The sequence below is a fragment of the Metarhizium album genome, assembly GCF_000804445.1.
Source record: "Metarhizium album ARSEF 1941 chromosome Unknown scaffold_17, whole genome shotgun sequence".
Taxonomy (NCBI): Eukaryota; Fungi; Ascomycota; class Sordariomycetes; order Hypocreales; family Clavicipitaceae; genus Metarhizium; species Metarhizium album.
The window spans coordinates 430304-449765 of record NW_024467591.1 but is presented as its reverse complement, the minus strand read 5'-3'; the positions used below and the strand labels follow the sequence as shown (position 1 = coordinate 449765).

Genomic DNA, 19462 nt, shown 5'->3' with positions numbered 1-19462 from the left:
CTTAAAGTACATCAGTGATTGTTGTTCAATAATCAAGTGCCTACACCAGTGCGCCGAGCCATGTCTTTTACTCTCGCCGCAAGCAACTATATTATTAAATATCATGAGCTGCTGTAGCAAGGGCTGGTCTGTATGATCAGGGCTTGGAGCAAATGACTCATATTCACATGTAATATCGTATAGTCGTAAAGGGTCTTAGGTCCTCCATGCGATGGACCTGACCAGCAAGGGGCTTTATATACAAGATAGTGCCTGTGTGTGTAACCTGACTAGTCAACAAAGGGGTTATGCGCTTTGTGCCATATTACCTTGATGCCTTAGTGCCCGAGCCCACTGGTGGCCGATGAGGGAACTGCAACCTTTATGCATTGCAGCTAGTCGTGTGGTTGAAGCTTTTCCGTGTAACAGCTGCAATAAGGACCTAGATGACGGGTGAATCTAGGTCAGGTTACACACAGTAGGCATCGTGTATATGTAGTTTATAGGTCAGGTCCTTAGATTAAACTCTTGACGGACCTTTGACACCACACAATTATCTCTGAATCGGGGCAATATCTAGTGTTGCTAGACGTTTCGCTGTCCAGGAGCCGGGAGACGTCTCGGTTATTCAGAGACAAATTGGACACAGTACACGGCGGTGTATGGCAAAACCAGTGCATGATGGTAGTAAATGTCAACACATGTATTGGCTCTGTGACACAGAAGTAGTCTATCCGAGTATAGAAAAAAGGAAAAAAAAAAGAAAAAAAAGAGGCAGGTCTAGAGCAATGACGCTAAATATCATCCAGCAAAGGACTCTTTCCCTGGGAAGTGCCGATGCGATCCTCGAAGAAGAGTCGAAGTCTCTCAACGTTGGCGCGATCTTCCATCCAGTAGTTGAATGCAACAACGTTCGTGTTGTTCATGCGCATTATTTGAGGAAGGCCAGCAGGGGGCTCGACGTCTTGGAGGACACTCCAGCCCATGGAGTCCTGGAATTCGGAGGAGAGCATGAACGAGGCCAGCAGCTTGGCGCCCTCGGGATGCGGAGCGTCCTTGAGGATGGCTCCCCTCTGGCCCCAGGATGTGAACAGGCCGTCATTGGGGAAAGCAGTGGCGATGTCGGGAATGTCGGCGAACCCAATGGATGTGGTGAAGGTCGCGGCCAGAGAGTTGTTGGGCTGGGAGATGAGCGTCAGTGGCGTTTCCGTGCCGCGAACCCAGGTAGGATTCTGAGCAAGCAGCTTGTCAAACCAGGCTACGCCGTGGTCTTGCATGCTGGAAGGAAAGGGCAGAAAGCGTTAGCGGAGCTCGCCGTAGGAGGAGTTGCTGTTTCTCCGGGTAATGGATGCATTTACTTACATCTGGTCAAAGGCGAATAGAACCGCATCATCGTCACTTGGATAGGTCAGAACCAGCTTGTCCTTGTACTCGGGGTCGAGGAATGACTGGAAAGAGTCGAATTTTGCACCGGGAAGCTTCTTGGTGCTCCAGATGTTCTTCCAGAAGATAATTTCGACTGCATACCACGACCCGGACAGGGAGTCCTTGAGAGCCGGATGGACTTGGTCGAATCCCAGTGGCGCGTAGTTCAGCAGAGCGTCCTCCCTCGCCCACCGCGGGAAATCATGGACCGTCTGCAGCATCACGTTGTCCACGTGGACATTGTTGTTTGCGAGCTGCTGATCGATTCTTCCGCCGAAATACTTGGAAAGATCCACCGTCACGTTTAGCTTCATCCCCGGGAATCGTCCCTCGAAGGTGTCTTGAAGGGGCTTCAATTGGTCAGGCTCATCGCCGCCATGCCACAAGGTGACGACGCCGCCCTCGGCAAGGGCAGCCTTGTAGATTTCATCAAGTGTGCGGTTCTCGACGGTGGGCTTGGCTTTGAAGCCGAGAGTGCGGTCGGCGGCCAGAGCTTGCCCCAGAACGAGCGATGCAACGATGACTGAGCGCATGGTTATCCGTGTGAAACGCCCGGTTGGTTGCTGCGAATGAAATGAGGCGAGTAGTTGAAGACGATGGCGAGTTCGGGGCAGCAATTCATCTTTATATTTGGAACCCTTGACCGCTCCCATCATCACACAAGACTAATACAAGCAAGCGCCCATCAAGGCTGTACCCATGAAATCCCATCCCCGGCATGCGACGTTTTGCCCAACTGAGAAATAACATTGAAGTTCGTTCGGTACTGGTGGGAATTGGTGGATTTGCCGACGGGGGTGTTGAAGTCAAAACGGCCGGCACTTGCTAGTCTCGCCGCGTGCGTATGGCGCCCAGGCCCGGCCAAGGATGCTCGGATGCTCGATGAGGCTTGCCAAGTACTCCGTAAACATGGTCGGTCCTTTGTTTCATGCTCGCAACTCTCCCTCCGCGTCCAGCCCAGCAAGTCTCCTTGTTCTGGTCTCCCGGCAGACGCCAGGTCCCGCGTTCCTGCATGTTGCGGTTGTGGGATGAGCATGTTCCAGAGCGGATCAAAGATTGCCGGATCAAGAAGCACTACCGCCCACTTACACCGTCATCATGGCACTCGTCTCATGTTTCCCGTGGACAGCGTTTTGCTCTGCAGCAGACAGACGGGAATAAGCAGCGCTATGCCCTATCCGAACAAAATCCAAGTTTGCGTGCTACTTGGTCGACGCATGGCAGCTCGACGCGCGGGTCCTCCAGTAAGGCTCCAACAGGAACGAGGTTCCAGCAAGGGCGAGTGAATAATATCGGCGATGGGATTATTATTAATGAAGAGTGAGGGTAACGTTACGGAATGTCCTCGCACCGAGTCAGTCGTTGATGAACCCGCGGGGCTTTTTTGGGTTTTTTTTTGGATGTCGCCCCCACTCCAGCCCCGCCACCGCGTCATAAACACCCAATGAGGTAAGGCAATCAACAGGCGCAGACAAGGGTCAGCATCGCGCAGCCTAAGCATCCGTCCGCTTGCAGTAATTGCAACTTGACTTGTACGAACGAGTGCTCCGCGTGGCCACAACAACCCATCATTCTAAGCGCGCTAAACGCGGTCAACTGCTCCGCTGGCTCAGCCACGCCGTCGCCCATCATCCCTCTGACCGTTCAAAGGTGCCGATTTGGCAACAAGCTTGGGGCACAATTTTCATACTATTCTCGTTGCCACTACATGTGTAGCTAGGCACTCTTGATGCCGCCAAAAAGGAACCTTGTACTCGCGACCACAGCGGTTGACGCCCACTGCCACGTTGCTGCAAGTCTACAACTACCTAGCTACGTACTTCATGCCGCCATCTTCTCCCCGTTCTGCTCGATGCCTTTTTGCGCAATGCTGTCGTCCTGGCAGCGGCGGCGCCTCGTCCAGCGTTTGCAGTCGGTTGACGCTCGACCTGCTCTGCGTCATGATGTCGTGAACAAGCTTCATGGAACAGAACGCGTTGGTAGTGCTTGCCTCTGTCCAGTTTCCCCTTCTGTACCTGATTTCACGTACAACACGTCCCGGGTGGTTATTCGAGTCAGCACAGCTTCACACGTTGCTGGATAGCCTCGAATCAAGCCCCGCCCATGAAAACGAACCATACCAGCCAGGGTCAGTAGCCAAACCATTCACCCTGGCCCGGCTAGCCAAGTATCGCAGGCTAACGTGGAAGTTGAAACACGGCGGCTACAGCTCAGTTGGTGTGCACGGCCATCCAGAGACCAAAAGACTGGTAGAAACACTCAAGGAGGAAGAAAAATACCCTTTGATAGATTGAGGAAATCGTTCGCGGCACGGACAAGGGGAGTTGAAACGCGTCAGCCCAACGTGGGCGATGACGCCAGCACGATGAGAGTAATCCTCCAACTAGGCATGTCCCTTCTACCCCCCACCCCTTCCGCACAGACAAGCAAATAAAAACAAAAAACATTGCGAGGCGGAACAGCTCTTGCTGCTCAGTACAGGCGACGGTCTTCCACGCCCGCATCGGCCGACGGGAAACTCGCCCCAGCAAAACACCTCGCCATCCAAGGCTGCAACACCTGCCTGCGCCTAACGCCCGTGTAGGATCCAGCTCAGGTTGAACTTTCTCCAGATAATGGCGCGGAAATCACTCTTGGTACCGCCCGTCTGGTCAAAGTTGGTCTCGACCAGCGCACCGATGTACGTGTCAGCCGTCTTGGTCAGGCTCGAGTACCCGCCCTCGAACCCGGCGTCGACGACGGGGGCGTCGCTCAGCTTGCGGTTGACGAGGAACTTCTTGGCCTCCTTGTCGTAGCTGATGCGAACACGCATGGCTCGCCTCGTGGCCTGGTCGGCCGAGTTGAGGAACACAACACGCGCCGGCTCCTTGGCGTCGGCGTGGTTGTAGAGCAACATCGCGGCCGCGCAAACAGGGTCGGGGAGTTCCTTGTCGAGGGAGAACGGTGGAAAGTGCCTCAGGTCTCCGCGGGCAACCCGGCGGTATCTGTTGGCCAGCCTGTCGCGGTCGGTTTCGTACTCGATCTCGTCTTTGCCGCGATCGTTGCGGTACAGCATGCCGTTGGGCGTCTGCACAATTGTTCCTTCGGGCCCGGATCCCGGGAGTTCCTTGTAGGTCCACGAACGAACGCCGGGCGGACCACGCCCGACAATGTTGCGCCCCATGGCGGGAACGACAATCTCGTTCGTGAGGAGCACGATGCCGTTGCCGGGGCCGACGGCGTCCCAGGCCCGGCGCCTGGGCGTGAGCTGCTTCGTCACGTCCTGCGGCTCCGTCCACGTCTTGCCGTCGTCGGTGCTCTGCGTCAGGAAGAGGTGCCGCCGGCCCTTCCACGACTTGTCCACCTTCCTCGTCTTCCTGCCGGTGTGCAGCCGGTCGCGGCCGTGTTGGCTGTACTCGCGGTCATGCCAGTTCATGAATAGATAGATGGTCTGCCCGTCGACAACAGGAGTAGGATTGCCCCAAACGCCGCCTGCCTTGAGCACGAGTTCTTGCAGGTCCTCCCAGTCCTCGGGCCTGGCGCCTTCCTTGGCGCCGTCCTTGGCGCCGTCCTTGGTGCGCTTGAAGACGATGCGAACGTCGTCCAAGTTGCGGTTGTCATATCGCCGTCCCTCGGCAAATGCAAGAATCCGGCCACTCACTGTCGTCACGACAGCAGGAACCATGAAGGAGTGGAATGCGACGCCGTTGGGGAGCTTGTCTGCCCTCGGCATGTTTGCGCTCTTGAAAAGAACAAACTCCCTGTGGTACGGGAGTGTATCCCTGGCAATATCCTTGAAGGCAGCGGCTGCCGAGGCCAGCCCAGCGCCCAGCGCGGCTGCAAGCCAGCCAAGAAGAACTGGCCCTCTCATGTTGAAGAGCAGCAAGGGTCAATACCAAGCAAACGCTCCTGTGTAAAGAAATTGCTCTGACCAATGCCTCTCACCAAGCGTAGTCAACAAGTCGGTGCCTCTTTATAATCGAAGCGCAGCTTTTGACGCCGGCTTCTGTGCTTACTCTCGGGGAATAAAGTCAACAGGGTCGTCTTGCACTCCAATGCGGTCTCCTCGGACGAAATTCAGTCAAGTGTGTGGTGCCTTGGACGGCGACGTTTGTCGTTTTGGCCACCGGAATAAAAAGGCTCACGGAGAAGCACATGCCAATCAAGGCCGATTTAACCCTTCTTGTCCTTCTCTCGTCGGTGATGCGGTAACATCACGAGACGCCGCGGTGGGACTGAAGGGTGGAACTCGTCCTTGATCGAATTGATCTAGCTTCGGACTTGAGTGATCTTTTTATACTTGCTTGACGATATTGTCGAAGTGGTTGGCCAAGTTTTTGGATGACAAGGCAGCCTCTAAGCTTAGATGAGAGCTTGAGAGCTTAACTGACCTAGTCTATGACTCGTTGACAGGTGGCCGACAGATATAAACGCTACTTTTCATGTCCCTAGATGGCCTAGTCAATCTTCAGATCATCAAAGTCATGATAAAGGTACGTATTTGTGGTCCTCCGTATCCGAAAGTGCTAAGACGGCGTTGATCTAAGACGCAATAACCCCAAAATTGAGCACTCAACATCCATCCTGGTCCAGACAAGCTGTCCTCTGTATCTACCCGTCTTCCACTGTCAGGCAGTATACAATCAGTCACTCATGACATGGCCTGTGTGGTTGCACAATTCTCCCCCTGGATTGTCAGTCAGGCTTGTTCCGCGGCCCGCTTCATAGCTCTGTCCGTTAAGAACATAATGGACACAATTGAACAGCCAACAAATACGAAGATTTCCCTTCAAGATCGCACCAACCAGCCTCGTTGCAACCTTTCCCCAGGTATTACGAGCCCTGCTCCCCATCAGAGTCGGTCAGCGTTGCATTGCGTGGACATGGGAACCTGCATACTTTATATACCAATAATCACACGTAGCGCCCATCCTATACCTTGCTCACACCAAGTGGAAACTGGATATCATCCAGAAACGTTTCCCAGTCAAAGGTGAACAATGATCGCAGGTCGGCATCTTTAAGAAGTTTGCAGTCAGCCTTGTGGCTGTTGTTATCCCATCCAGCAACTTGGCAGTCCTGAAACGTCCGAATCAGTATATAAGAGAAGCGTAGGGATCATCACGGGAAACCTACCTTCCCACAATACCAGAAAAGTAGGCATTTGCCACATCGTTTCAAAGACGTCGCCTTCGCACCGCAGCCATGGCACATGCGTGTGCCCTCGACCTCCAGTGAGAACTGCTGGATACGGTCGTTCAACCCCATCAGGCTACCAAGAGATACTGGGAAGATACTTCGTCGATAGCCGGGGCCGATCGCGTCTAAAGTAGTGGTGCGCGATGGCTTTGTGGGTAATCACCACGTCACTATCGTCACCTGTTCGACAGATATATCCATCTATAGCTCGATCAGCGAAGACCTTTGCCCTTGCCAAGTCACCGTGTAGAATAGCAATATCTGCGGCGCCACCAAAAGGGCTTTGGCAAGCCCATACCATCCGATCCATGTTCGTTGTAAAGTCGTACTTGCTGATCCACGTAGCGAAGCCTTCGGAGAGGGTGGAACCACGCGCCGTAACCGTCATCCTGCTCGAGTAGATTGTCCAGGGAGAGAATTTGCTCCAACGTCGTATCGCTTTCCCGACCTAGATCGGGTGTTAAAGAGCAGAGACCGCATGAGCATATGAAGCCAAAGTGTGTCTGGAGATGCTGACGGCGAATTTCGCGCTTCCGGCGGACGCCCATGTAATAGATCGTGATCTCCTCCCCTTTCTCAATGTCCCTTCGGGCGTGGACTGTATGACGCTTGATGTTTTCACTCCAGTTCTTTTGTGCATTGTTATCGCAAGAATGGCTAATGCGGCATGCGTGGAGGAAGATTGCCGCATGGCCATCACTAGCTGGCAAGCTACGGGTCCGAAAGATTTCGAATCTTCTTTGCGCTTCATCGCTAGATATGTGTGTAGTGTTCAAGGCCAGGAATTCTTGTCGCTGACTTTCATTGAGGGTATCAACATGCTCCGAAATCAGTGCCGCGATTTGCTTATACTCATCGAGCTTAACATATTGCTCAGGCACCGTAATGGTTGGCTTTCCGGAAAGGATACGGGTGCCTCTCGGGATGAAATGGGTTGCAATGAGGCCCCGTCCCTTTCCAGGCACGTCCCGGATTTGGTACATGGCCGTCTGTTTCGTACTTTGCCTCGAGGAGCCGATTGAACTAATTTGACGCACTCAAAAAGGTAACAACGAATGATCTTGGTGATGGGCGTAGCATGAACCATGTGCATATGCCTTGAGGTGATTTCAATATCCCAGTCTGGAAATGGGCTCCTATTTATGGTACGAAATGAGCCCCTCTGTTTGAGGAAGCTCGTTTGCCGAAGAGTTGTCCGTTTGCCGAAGAGCTGTCCGTTTGCTATGGCGCTATCCGTTTGATTCAGAGTTTCGAAGCCGGCGCCGTCTATTTCAAAGCGTTTGGCATGGACAGTGTGCTTAGACACAAATAGAGAAGATATGGTACAACTTTACTCTGTACAGGAGGTTTTATTATGCCTGGCATCGCGTGACTTCCCGGCAACGCTTCAAGCAGATATCATCGAGAAAGAAGTCGAATGGGCACAACTGCCGCCCACTAGGAGACTCCGGTTCCTTATGTAATTTATATTGACAAGTCCTTTTTCCACGAGCGAAGATTAAAGGGCAACTCCATGCAAAGAGAAATCAAGTCTGGAGCTTTTCCACAGACCCAAAAGGCACCAACAGCAATCATCCCAACAATGATGGTTCTCGAAAGATGAACGATTGGGGTTTGCCGTCTCCGGTCTGTAGATTCTCTTACATTTTTTCCTTCCCACTCTTCAATTTTCGGCTGTCCGTCTCCCGCTTTTGCTTTTGTTTCTGCTTGCCTTTTCGAATCGTATCGACCAATCCTTCAATCTCCTCGACTCTCTCCTTCTCTTTCTTCTTCTCATCTTCCTTGTCTTTTGCCGCTTTCTCAGCGGCTCTGGCCTTGGCCGACGCATTCTCCGTCCGTTCGATCAGGGCATCACTTTCCTCCCACAACTTTTTCGCCATTTCGTCGTCTCTCAAATCGCCGCGAGCAAAGTCGACTTCCATGCACTCCTTTATCAGCCTGCCGCCGTGACCCACAGCTAAGCTCGATTCCATGGCTGCGTAGAGAATGGATTGTGCGCCTCTAAATGGTGACTTGAGCAAGAGCCACGGAAACGCGTATCCAAGAACGTAGATGGCCAGGCCGAAGAGCGACCCTCTTGTGAGCCAGCGCCGCATTCCTGGCGTACGACTCGGCCCAGGATCAACAAAAATGACCTTGGCGTTCATCGGAAGCTGGTCAGGGCGTTTATAGGTGTCGAGATGCTTTTGAAATGCTTGCCCAAACACGGTCAGGGCGAGCTTGCTCCGAGCATAGGCCGTAGAGGGAGACCAACTTCCGTCTACGGTTGGCTCCCTCAAGGAAGGCGATCCAATGTACGACGAGCACGTCGCCATGATGATTCTCACGTCTCGATCAAAAGGCTGTGCCTTGATTGCAGGACTCAGGATTGCCAACAAGTGAAAGTTGGCCAGGTAGTTGACCATCCATGTCTCCTCGATTCCTTCTTTTGTTTGCCGCCTCTTTCCGCCCGGCGGCGTCATTGTTGCAGCGCAGAGCACAATCATGTCCAACCTCCTGGGCGGCGCGTTGTCAATCCACTTTGTAGCAAATTTTCGGATGCTGTGTAGGCTCGATAGATCGACTTGCTCGGCATAAATTAGCTGGTTGTTGCTTCGATGGCGCATGTCTTGTATGTACTCGACGAGAAAGGGATCGGACGGCGGTGTCTGCGTCAGGAGGATTATTTGAGCGCCTCGGGTAGCCATTTCCTGGGCTGCGAGCGCACCAATGCCTGACGTGCCACCGGTGAACATGATCACTCTGCCGTGGAGGTTCTTCTCCGAGGTGTTCAACCGCCCAGAGGTCCACCTCTTCAAGAAGTAGAGCAACGTTACGGTGGTCGTGACGGTCAAGATGGTGTATGCGTTGTCGCGAAGCCAGTCTGGAGGGCCATGGCCGATGACGTACATCAGGAAAGGAATGGGCATTTTGGCGGAGGGGACTCGAGCCGGCGAGCCGAAGGATAGTACAATGGTTTTGGAGATGTTACAACTTCCATGAATAAAAATGAGGATTTGTGTCGGTGCCAATGGGCAAATAGAAGTGTAGGTTAGGGGCTCCAGACGTAGATGTTGAGGCTGAAGCGTAGCTCAGCTTTGCCGGAGCTTCAGCCACGTGACGAGATGGCGGCCACAAAAGAGCAAGTGCATGTATCTACAGATGCTCAGGCATCGTATACTTGCAAAATGAGATATCGATTGACAGAAATACTAAGCACTGCTAGCGTGTAATTAAAGTGGCTGACCAAGTGGCGCGGTCAACTGTCCTCGAGCTCGAGGGTACAGAAACATTATGTTCATGATAAACGATAAACCTGCCCGCCGTGGCACCAATGGATAAGTCATCCACCACACACACACACACACACACACACACACACATCATGTCGGAGTCGACAGTACGCCCAAACTCATCGCCCATGGCCAAAACTTGTGCCCTCATGGCCTTGCCCCATTCGTTCCGTTGGTTCCGTTGGTTCCATTGGTTCCATTGGTTCTGTTCCCATTCACCGTCTGCGGCTTCCTCTGCCATATCTCGCCGACGGGGTCGCCATGCTCAGCAACACAGATCCAATCGCCGATGCCATATTCCGCCGGCGCCCTTCTCACACCTCTCCCGCCTCCCCCAATAATCAAGTTGCCCGGTCTGTAGGTCTCGTCCTCTTTCAACCTACGTATGACACTGCCATGGACGCGCACGTTGTCCGGCATGTCTCGCACTTCGCCGCACGGCAGAGGCCAGCGAATCGGTTTCCAAGATCCATCGGGTTGCAGATCCATGCGACGGAAGGGCAGGTATTCCATGAATTTCCACGCCGAGACGGCCATGGCTCCCAGTCCGCCCCCATACACGAGGGAGTCGTGGATTCGGGACGTGTGCGCTCTGTGCATCAGCTCTTGAAACGGCGAGATCGAGTTGGAGTCGGGCGCCGGTCCAGCCGCAAAGTCGTGCGACTCGATTTCTGGGCTCGATTGTCCAAGCTGGGCGCCCTGGACATGGCCTGCCTCGTCCTCCACTTGGATGGCTGGCTGGCTGGCTCGGCCAGACTTCATGTCACGCGCCGAGGGTCGTACCTTGTCGACGAAGGCATCTTGGCACCCCATTTCCGCGACGTGGTCCAGGTCGAACGAAAGGCCGGCTTTCATGGCTTCGCGAACCATCCACGATAGCGGCACATGGCTTGCGCTCTTGCGGCCATCCAGCGCTTCCCAGCCGCCGCCAATATCTCCGTGACCGCCCGCGAACCAAACTTCATCAACGTCCTGGTCCTCATTCTGCCAGTCCTCTTCAGCCTCCCACTGGGATGCATCAGAGCAAGACAGGTTATCTTGGTCATCGGAAATAGCGCCCCGGGCCATTCTTGACCTGGATCTGGACCGCGCTCGATATGGCGCGTATCGGCGGCTGTGCGACGCGGCGCCGCGCCGTCCTCGTTCCGCGTCGGCAGGATCGAGGAACTGGCCTGCCTGCCTGTCCTTTTGTTCTGGTTCAGGGGGCACATTGCGTTTCTCATCCGCCTTTGCGTGAGGCACATCCAAGCTCCGTCGGACTCGGTCAATCGCCCTTGTGACATGTTCGTGATGGGCATGCGGACGGTGTTCATGTTTCGGCGGCTTTTGGTATAGAAGGTCCTGGCGAAACTTGGCGCGCCGCTCATCAATACTGACTGCATGTCGGATGACTCTGGCACTAGAGCGAGCTGTGTAGGGGAACTTGGTCCGCTGCATCCAAGCAGTTTCAAACCGCGGCACAGAATTCACAGTATCAAACAAACCTAGGAACCTGATCCGACCCACCGGGCGTGAGAAGGTCTCCCGAAAGCCCTTCATGTAGTTGTACATTCTGTGCGTCTCTTTATCCTCCTCGGACTCTGCTCCCCTGTCGTCGACGCCCTTGGAAGGGGGTTTCCTGGCCTGCCACTGCGCAAACGCCTTCCAGGCAAATTTGACCATTTCTTCGTTTCCGTGGCACAAGAGGCCGATGTAGTCGAGCATTTCAGCGAGGAATCGCGCGACATAGGCACCTCGACTGAAACCAAACATGTAAATCTCATCGCCCGTTTGGTAGAAGCGCATCAGGAAGCGGTATCCCCCGACGACGTGTTGATCGAAGGAAGAGCCAATGGCCGAGTCTTTGGCCTTTTGGAGCCACGAGTTGATGCGAGCCCGAAGGCCGCTGTGAGAAAGAGAGTCCGAGATGACATATGTGCCAATGCCAGCTGCAGGGGGGGGCACAAACGTCAGCCGCCTAGTATGGCGAAGAGGCATCGCGCAACTTACGTTGGTAATAATGATATTGGTCACCCGCAGACCGATCCAGCATGCGAAAGATTTTTAGGATATTGCTGTCGCTATCATCGCCGTGGAATTTGTTCCCCGTCCCGTCAAAGCACAAGATCAGCTTCCTCGGCGTCCTTTCCGCATCTCTCGGCATGATGATTGCGTTTGAGAATGGGCTCGAAGCTCTTGGGCTTCGCGCGCCCAGACTTCTGCCACCTGGGCTGACGCCTCTGGGGCTTATATCTCTGGCCGTCATGGGTCGCTGCGAGTAATGTGCAGACCAGTCGTCGTGCTGCTTCAGCCTTGCGCCGCCGCTTGCGGGATACAGATCAAGCAACCCGTCGGCCATTGTAACCTGCCTCAGCTTGATGCCCAAGCAGAAAGAGGTGCATGCATCCGTCTATTTGAGGGAGGTACACGACAGCGAACCAAACCACGAGCAGGATCGTAGCATGTCGAGAAGGGAACCTCGACTCCGCGGCTTTAACAATGGACACGACACCAGCAGCATCCCCCAGCTTTTTTCCGTGTTTCGGAGAAAAGGCCCGTCATTTCCATGTTCCCCCGTGATCCTCAGCCGTAGCTGGGCTTGCAACAATACCGTCAAGTTTTTATTTTTTCTGTCTTGAACAAACCTGTGGCGTTGACGCTGACGCTGCTCCAAGTACCTCTCCATTCCGGATGCTACGCTCCGTCGAGTGCAGAGAAAGACTCCACGGCCGACTGTGCGACTCGATCCGTAGAGGGAGGCTTGCATGTCTTAAACTTACGAGCGAGGCCATCATCACCGGTGCAAGGGTGTTGTGCCAATTGGAACGGGGGGCAGACACGGCTCGAAATGGGGGAACGGCTTGCATCTGCATTGTCTAGACCCTTCGTTTTCCTTTTTTCTCGGAGAGCTCTGTGTACAGTGTAGAGTCGTCATTTGTCCACATGGTGACATGCGCACCCTATCTGCATGTGCCTCGAAAAGGAGATGTGAGTGATGTTCCGAACGATCTTATCGTCAGTCCGGCTAGTTGGCAGTCAACGAGAACTGCTACACATCTCGGCCCATCAGCTTACTCTGTACAGGATGATGCGTCCCCATCTTGCCATTGCCTCTTGTCTTTGCCTCTTGCCTCCCCCCCCCCTCTCCCAGGATCCTGGAGGGCTGTGGCGTTGCACCGCATCCGCGATGCACATCTTTTTCGGCAGCGCCGCTGGGCCACTTTCGTCAAAGATGGGACAGCCCAAGTCTTGGCCCTTTTGCTTTTTCCTGCGTATGGCTTTCACGACTGCAGGATGCGCGCTGACTGGGAGATCCGGTCCCAGGTTGTGAGCACGTCGAACGGACAGCACATGGAGCCCATCTCGTTTGGAACCATGGGTGCATTTCCGGTATATGAGGATTTGCTACGCCGTAATCTATTGACGAAATTGCTCGTGTCGTCGACTGATGAATTGATGACGGACCATCATTCCATCGACGATGATTGAATAGCAGATGCTACTATGCCGGGCCGTGCCGCTCAAAAACCACTACCAACGCGGCGTCACAATTTGCCGCCGCAATTCGATTTGGGCGCCCGGGATCTCCTGCATGACATTTCTCATGGTGGATCAGGTCATGTCCATCTTGTTCTCGCTAGCATTCCCGGACCATACTCTGTGCGGCACGCGCCTGCGGTGTCAAGTTCGAGGATGGCAGAGTTTCCGTCATTCCATCGACGGGTACCGGCTCGTTCTACTTGGGTCTTGCTGCATGCTCACGGACCGAACATGTCCATATCAGATGGTGTTCCTTCTGATTAGCCTTCCCGCGCTCCCCAAGTAGTTGCACAATGTCCTGCCGTCGGTGCCACGTGCCCCCGGGTCCGTGGCGACTTGAAATTCTTCAAGAGTCCCTGGACTTCACGAATGCATGACGCGTCCCGGGAAAACCAGACTCTACTGAAATCATGACTTCCTCTGGCAAGATGTTTAGGTGACATGTCGGATGACGGCGGCACCAAGGACAAGGACCTCGTAGCTGATCAAGACGGCCAACACAATAATCGTCTTCGCAGATCTATCCACCAACCAAGCAATGGCAATCGCCCTAGTGATCCGGTCTTCTAGGCGGACAAGTCTCATGTCGGATGGCGGCCACCAACTCATCTCGGGACCCCACGGCTTGGATACGTGGTTGGGAGCGGAAGGATGGCAGTTTTTGTTGCATATTGGAGCATCTAGACTCAAGCGCAGTCTGTTGCGGTCCGCAGCACCCCTGAGCAGCTCAGTAAGCAGGCGCAGAAGCAGGTTGGATGGAAGATGACGGACGAGTCGAAGCAACTCTTCAAAAGGACACGACAAGACGCTCACAAGCTACAACAACACGCGTCACAGCCTGCTGTCCTTCCACTCCGCCTTCCTCCTCTCGACAAAACTCAACACGCCCTCCCTCATATTCTCGCCGCCATACATTCTCTGATATATCCCCCGATCGACCCTCTCGGTGCTCGCCCTTGGGTCCTCCGCGTCCCAGCCGCCCAGCAAGCCCTCCCGACTGACAATGACGGAGTCGGGCGAATTGCACGCCACGTCTGTCGCCCACCTCAGCGCCTCTTCAACAACGGCATGCTCCCCCTTTGCCTTGACGACCTTGTTGACGATCCCCCACTCACGCAGCTTTTGTGCTGAATGCATCCCGCCCAGAAGCGCCATCTCGGACGCCCTCTGTCTGCCCACAATCCTCGTCAGTCGGGGCAGCGCGCCGGCGACGGCAACGACGCCTCTGGTGACCTCGGGAAGGCCAAACTTGGCGTCGGGCGCCGAGATGACCATGTCCACATTGAGGATCATCTCCATTGCGCCGCCGAGGCAGAGGCCGTTCACGGCGGCGACGATGGGCTTCTTTCCCCTGCGGTTGCTGAGACCGCCGAAACCGCTGTCTGCCCATGCCGAGGTCGGGTCGCGGTCGGCGCCGCCGGGGGTGTTTTTTTCGAGCCCCTCGTTCCACTCCTTGAGGTCAGCACCTGCGGAGAAGGCTCGTCCGCGGCCGGTGAGAACAGCACAGCGGAGGACGGGCTCGGCGTCGTACCACGCCCAGAGGGCGTCGAGCCGCGTGTGCAGGTCCCGCGGAACGGCGTTGAGCTGCTTGGGGCGGTTGAGGGTGACGAGGAGGATGTGAAAGCGTGGAAAGGAGAGGATGACGTTGGGGATGGAGGGTGGCGGGTGGATGAAGTCGTTGAGGGTCATGACGACGTATTGTTCCACGACCGCAACGACGACCGATGGGAGGAAGGAGGTGATGGCTAGTGGCGGCTGCGCCGACGGTGGCACCTTCAGGTAGGTAACTAGGAACTTGTTCCGTGCCGCTCCAGAGTGTGCAGCGCTCACAAACTGCACGACCTGTGCAAGCGTTGAATATCCGTTGGCGATGTTATCTGTCGGGCCGTCACCCGATCAGGGAAATCCGGGGGTGGAGACGCGGTCGACGGAAGGGCAACAGCCAATGGCGGGCGCGAATTGAGGTGGCCCGAGGACTCGGTGCCTCGGCAACGGCACATTGGCAGCCTTGATGCCGACGGCACGGTTTGCAGGCAGGACGACGAAGGAGGGGGGGATTCGAGCAGCGAGCAAGTGTGCTCACTGCAGCAAGCCTAGGCGTGACTCCGAAAAGGGTCGTCGCGACCTATCGTCGTATTGTGCCGGCTGTGCGCACTCTGTGGCGCTACTTTTTAACTTTGTCAAAGATGATCGAGGCCCCGTCACCTACTCCTGGGTGGACGAGCGCAGGCTCTACCCTGACTTCAGCACTCCCCACAAGTGTCGCGAGATTGAGAAGATGATGGACTGGGCGGACAAGAACGCAGCCATTGATGCGGACCCCAGGCCGGGGCCCGATACCGGTGTCCCGTCGAAGCCGCCGCCTTGAGCCCTCGGGCGCCGCTGGCTGCACTCGTGGGGGAGCATGGTGCAAGATGAGGCTGACACTATCGGAGAGGGTTTGCATTGCCTGCTTTTGGGGAAAAGATGGACTTGGCGAATTCTGGGGCCCAGCCAAGCAAGACCCGTAGGGGAAGAGTGCTTCCGTACGTGTTTGAAATACGTGGGACATGGCATGACTCGTCTTGTCACTCCAGCTGAGACAAACCCTTTTTGACCTGGCTAAGAAACAGGCCATAGTGTGCGGCAGACGGTAGGACCCATGTCGACGATTCCAAAGTCACCAGTCATGACGACCCTCATTCATGCCTTTCCAGGCCGAGGGATGCCCCTCTCTGGGCATCTCATGTCGAGGGCAACACTAGTAGCCGTGGATGGAACTGGATGTTTTCAGAAGAGGAGGGGGGGATAATGCCGCCCCGGATAGAATTGGATGCCATGCCGTACGTACGTACGTGCCATGCAACTACTGACGACTCTCCTCCCCAGGAAACGAGAGGGCGAGGCTGTCCATGTGACGAGGCTCGCGACTCGGCCGTCCCATGGTCCCCTCGGCCGGGACTGCCTGCCCAAGTCGTCTCTCGCATGCATCCACAGCAATATACCGTGTTATGCGTAGCATCAGCCACGTCAACCGTCTGCGCGTTCGTTCGGATGGGCGGAGACAAGTGGTGACGACGGTCATGGGAGCGGGCGTGTTTCAATGCTCTTGCAGGAGCGAGACTCGTCTGGAGCAACGAGCTGTCCACGGCTTCGGTGGGATGTCTGCCTCATGGTTCCATGCGTATTGACACGCGGGAGACGGACCGAGGACGGGATGAGAGGCACGCCGACGAGGAGCCTGCGCTGCGGGATGGTGTCCCTTGCGCTTGCGCTTGCTTGCTTGCTTGCTGGCAGTCAGCAGAGGGGGCAGACAACAGACGATCAGATGCTTTATTCACAAGATGGATTCGAGAGTTGGAGAGGAGAGGAGGTTTCGTCAATATTAACATTGTCTCGTCTTTTGTCAGCCACATGAAACGGCGAATCAGTCCTGGCACCAGGACAGGCTCATCACGACCGCCGAGGACGCGCAGCGCTACCCCTGCCGCGTCAACGACCTCTAGAGAGACTGCCCTGTTCAGCCGAGGTGTCAAGGGCGCGGAGCGTGTTTGCTCGGCGGCCGTGTGGTGATGTGGTGATGTGGTGATGGGGTGATGGCCGCCTTGCTTCTCTCAACCTCCCTCCATGGACGCGTACAACGGGCGAGAAACTGACTTTGCCATCCCGACTGGCCTGCGCGTGCCCCTGGGATGCCGTGTATCCTGTTTGCCCAGTGCAAACAGGACATCTTTGCCGCAAACGCGTTGAATATCCACCACGCCACTCAAAATGAAACGCGCAGACTTGACCAGCGGCTCGGCTTCGACGTCGCCCATCATCGCCACGGCCAAGCCAGCCCCAGGACCCGGATGCCGAGAAAAGGCTCTGCCTCTGCTGTCCTCTGTTCCCGCAAGCTACACATGCCCGTCTCTCCCGCCGAGTTCTTACGCACGTCGCCACGTCAGCGCCCATGTATCTGCTGCTGGAGCCACGGTGGGAAGGGGAAGCAACATCCATATCAGAGGAAATGAAAATCCACACCCGGGCAACATTGTATTCCCACGAGTCAGCACCAATCTCTCAGCCTGGATAAGCTCCCTGGTCGCAAGGATTCCGCCGCAACGCGTCCAAGCTGTCTGGGGGGGCAGCCTCGAGGCCGCAACACCACGGCATCCTCGCAACCATCGTCGAGTCACGGCGCCCGAATCAAACGCTGGCAAGTCCATGTCCTCCCACTCGGCCAGCGAGGGAGATGACGCTCTGATAGGGGTGTACGTTGTCGCCCAGCTTGTGTTCCTGGTCCAGACTCATGCGCATGCTTCGCAATGCCATGACGCTGAAGCAAGATGGGTACGCGGAGGACAGGATTTGCCTCTCGTCCACCGAACTGCGACCTATGCCAAGTTGCCTTGGGGCGGCTATATATTTGTCCCAGGGCGCCCGCCTCGATGCCAGCCCCGACGAGTTAGGTGATTGTCTATCGACTTGGCAGCCTCGTAGCCCCATATTCACCCATTCATTCCCCTGACGCGCCGTCAACGCAACTGCTCGCACTCTCTACCGCCCGCAATGTTGTTGACCCGCGCTCTGCTCCTGCTATCAGCAGGTCTGGGAGCCGTGGTCGCCGCCGCGACGGAGGACCTCGTTCTCCCCGGCTCCTCCTATCCCGAGTCTGTCGCCGTCGACGGGGACGAGCTGTTCTTCAGGTATGACCTCGCTCTACAACACAGAGGACACCAGGTGTGCTCTGCTCTTGCCGGCACGTGAGCGCAACGGAGCCAGGGTCCGGATTGCTGACCTGTTGACACAGTCGACTCTACGCCTCTGATGTCGCCAAATACGAATTTAAAGACGGGAAACTGGCGTTCATCGGTACCATCCCCTTCCGTGGTCTCACGAACGACTCACAATACCACGCAAGCGGCGTGCTGAAATCCAACAACTTCCTGTTCGTTTCCGTCAACCAGGGCGCTCCATTCGAGAGCGGCGGCGAGCATCTCGGTGGGTCGAGCTTCGTGGTCAAGTACGACCTTGGAAGTAAAACCGAAGTGTGGCGTGCCAGCGTTTCCGCCCCGACAAAGGGGAAAATGGGAGGCCCGCAGGACTTCGCCGTCGGCAAATGCGGCAACCTCTTCGTCGTGGGCACGTACCCAGGCCACATCATCAAGATCACCCCCGACGGCAAGCCCTCCCTCTGGTGGGACAGCGGGTCTCCCAAAACCACCGACACGGGCCTCACCAGCATAGTGACTGTCGGTCAGAAGCTGCTGGCGGTGGACCAGCGAAACGGCGGCCAGCTGGTGCTCTTCGACAGCGGCGCCGCCGAGGGCAAGCCTGTTCCCGTTCCCCTGGTGGCCGAGAGTGGCGAGAAGCAGACGTTCGGCCCCGACCTCGACGGCGCCACCTTGCTGGAGGGCTACAACTCCAGGGTCCTGCTCGTGGCCTCCAACAAGGGAATCATTGTCGTCCTCGCCAAGGACCAGACCTGGAGCTCCGCACAGGTCGTCGGCCTCGTCGAGAACCGTTACCGGCGCGAGGGCGGACACACGTCCGAGGCGTTTGAGCTGAAGGGCAAGGTTTACGCAGTCACCCTGTGGTTCGAACCAGCCCCTCGCAACAGACGCGAGTTTCCATTGCAGGACATGACGGATGCTCTCGCCGAGATACTCGAGAAACACGCCGAGGTTTCCTCGGCTCGGGAGTAGCCCACGCAATGTTGCCTCGTCCTTTCTTTCATACTTTGATGTACCAAGAGTAGATTCATCCAGACGGCTGGTCGCGAACCAGAAGTGGCGAGCGGCTTGGTACCTATGGAACCCTTCTGGAAGAAAAAGTCCTTTTGAGCGTTCATAAGTGTGTGTCTGTGTGTCTGTGTTTCCAGATCCGCTGACGTAGTCCATCGACCCGACGACACCAACCCTCTCCTGTCCTTCTCGCCCCTGGCAACAACGGAGAGCACGAGACAAGTAGAACTGGCCCTGCCGAGCATTGCAGTATACCGGCCGGAAGCAGGCCCGGGTGCGTCCAAGGGGACGGTGGTTGACCAGTGCATTTCAAATGCAACTCCCGCGGTGTGCGTCTCACGTCGAAGCCCGCCCAGCACCTTTCCCACACACATCGTCACACGA

At 55.8% G+C, this 19462-nt stretch overlaps 7 protein-coding genes across 7 annotated transcripts; 1 reads left to right on the top strand and 6 right to left on the bottom strand.

The window, feature by feature from the left end:
• Window positions 1–773: 773 nt before the first annotated feature.
• Window positions 774–1937, bottom strand: MAM_06050 (ABC-type Fe3+ transport system; the record flags this gene model as incomplete). Its single annotated transcript, XM_040824848.1, has 2 exons — window positions 774–1257; window positions 1342–1937. 2 exons carry the CDS (start codon window positions 1935–1937, stop codon window positions 774–776), a joined length of 1080 nt encoding a protein of 359 aa, XP_040677268.1.
• A 2036-nt stretch (window positions 1938–3973) lies between these two features.
• On the bottom strand, window positions 3974–5254 carry MAM_06049 (extracellular sialidase/neuraminidase; the record flags this gene model as incomplete). Its single annotated transcript, XM_040824847.1, has 1 exon — window positions 3974–5254. The coding sequence occupies one exon, from the start codon at window positions 5252–5254 to the stop codon at window positions 3974–3976; it is 1281 nt and encodes a 426-aa protein (XP_040677267.1).
• A 1061-nt stretch (window positions 5255–6315) lies between these two features.
• Window positions 6316–7565, bottom strand: MAM_06048 (SET domain-containing protein 5; the record flags this gene model as incomplete). The annotated part of the gene is made up of 3 exons (XM_040824846.1): window positions 6316–6462; window positions 6520–6707; window positions 6881–7565. The coding sequence occupies 3 exons, from the start codon at window positions 7563–7565 to the stop codon at window positions 6316–6318; spliced, it is 1020 nt and encodes a 339-aa protein (XP_040677266.1).
• Window positions 7566–8222: 657 nt separating this feature from the next.
• MAM_06047 (oxidoreductase, short chain dehydrogenase/reductase family) lies at window positions 8223–9491 on the bottom strand (the record flags this gene model as incomplete). The annotated part of the gene is made up of 1 exon (XM_040824845.1): window positions 8223–9491. One exon carries the CDS (start codon window positions 9489–9491, stop codon window positions 8223–8225), a length of 1269 nt encoding a protein of 422 aa, XP_040677265.1.
• A 510-nt stretch (window positions 9492–10001) lies between these two features.
• MAM_06046 (oxidoreductase, short chain dehydrogenase/reductase family) lies at window positions 10002–12192 on the bottom strand (the record flags this gene model as incomplete). Its single annotated transcript, XM_040824844.1, has 2 exons — window positions 10002–11782; window positions 11844–12192. 2 exons carry the CDS (start codon window positions 12190–12192, stop codon window positions 10002–10004), a joined length of 2130 nt encoding a protein of 709 aa, XP_040677264.1.
• Window positions 12193–14204: 2012 nt separating this feature from the next.
• On the bottom strand, window positions 14205–15062 carry MAM_06045 (enoyl-CoA hydratase/carnithine racemase; the record flags this gene model as incomplete). Its single annotated transcript, XM_040824843.1, has 1 exon — window positions 14205–15062. One exon carries the CDS (start codon window positions 15060–15062, stop codon window positions 14205–14207), a length of 858 nt encoding a protein of 285 aa, XP_040677263.1.
• Window positions 15063–17903: 2841 nt separating this feature from the next.
• MAM_06044 (TRI14-like protein) lies at window positions 17904–19039 on the top strand (the record flags this gene model as incomplete). Its single annotated transcript, XM_040824842.1, has 2 exons — window positions 17904–18097; window positions 18145–19039. 2 exons carry the CDS (start codon window positions 17904–17906, stop codon window positions 19037–19039), a joined length of 1089 nt encoding a protein of 362 aa, XP_040677262.1.
• Between the last annotated feature and the right edge of the window lie 423 nt (window positions 19040–19462).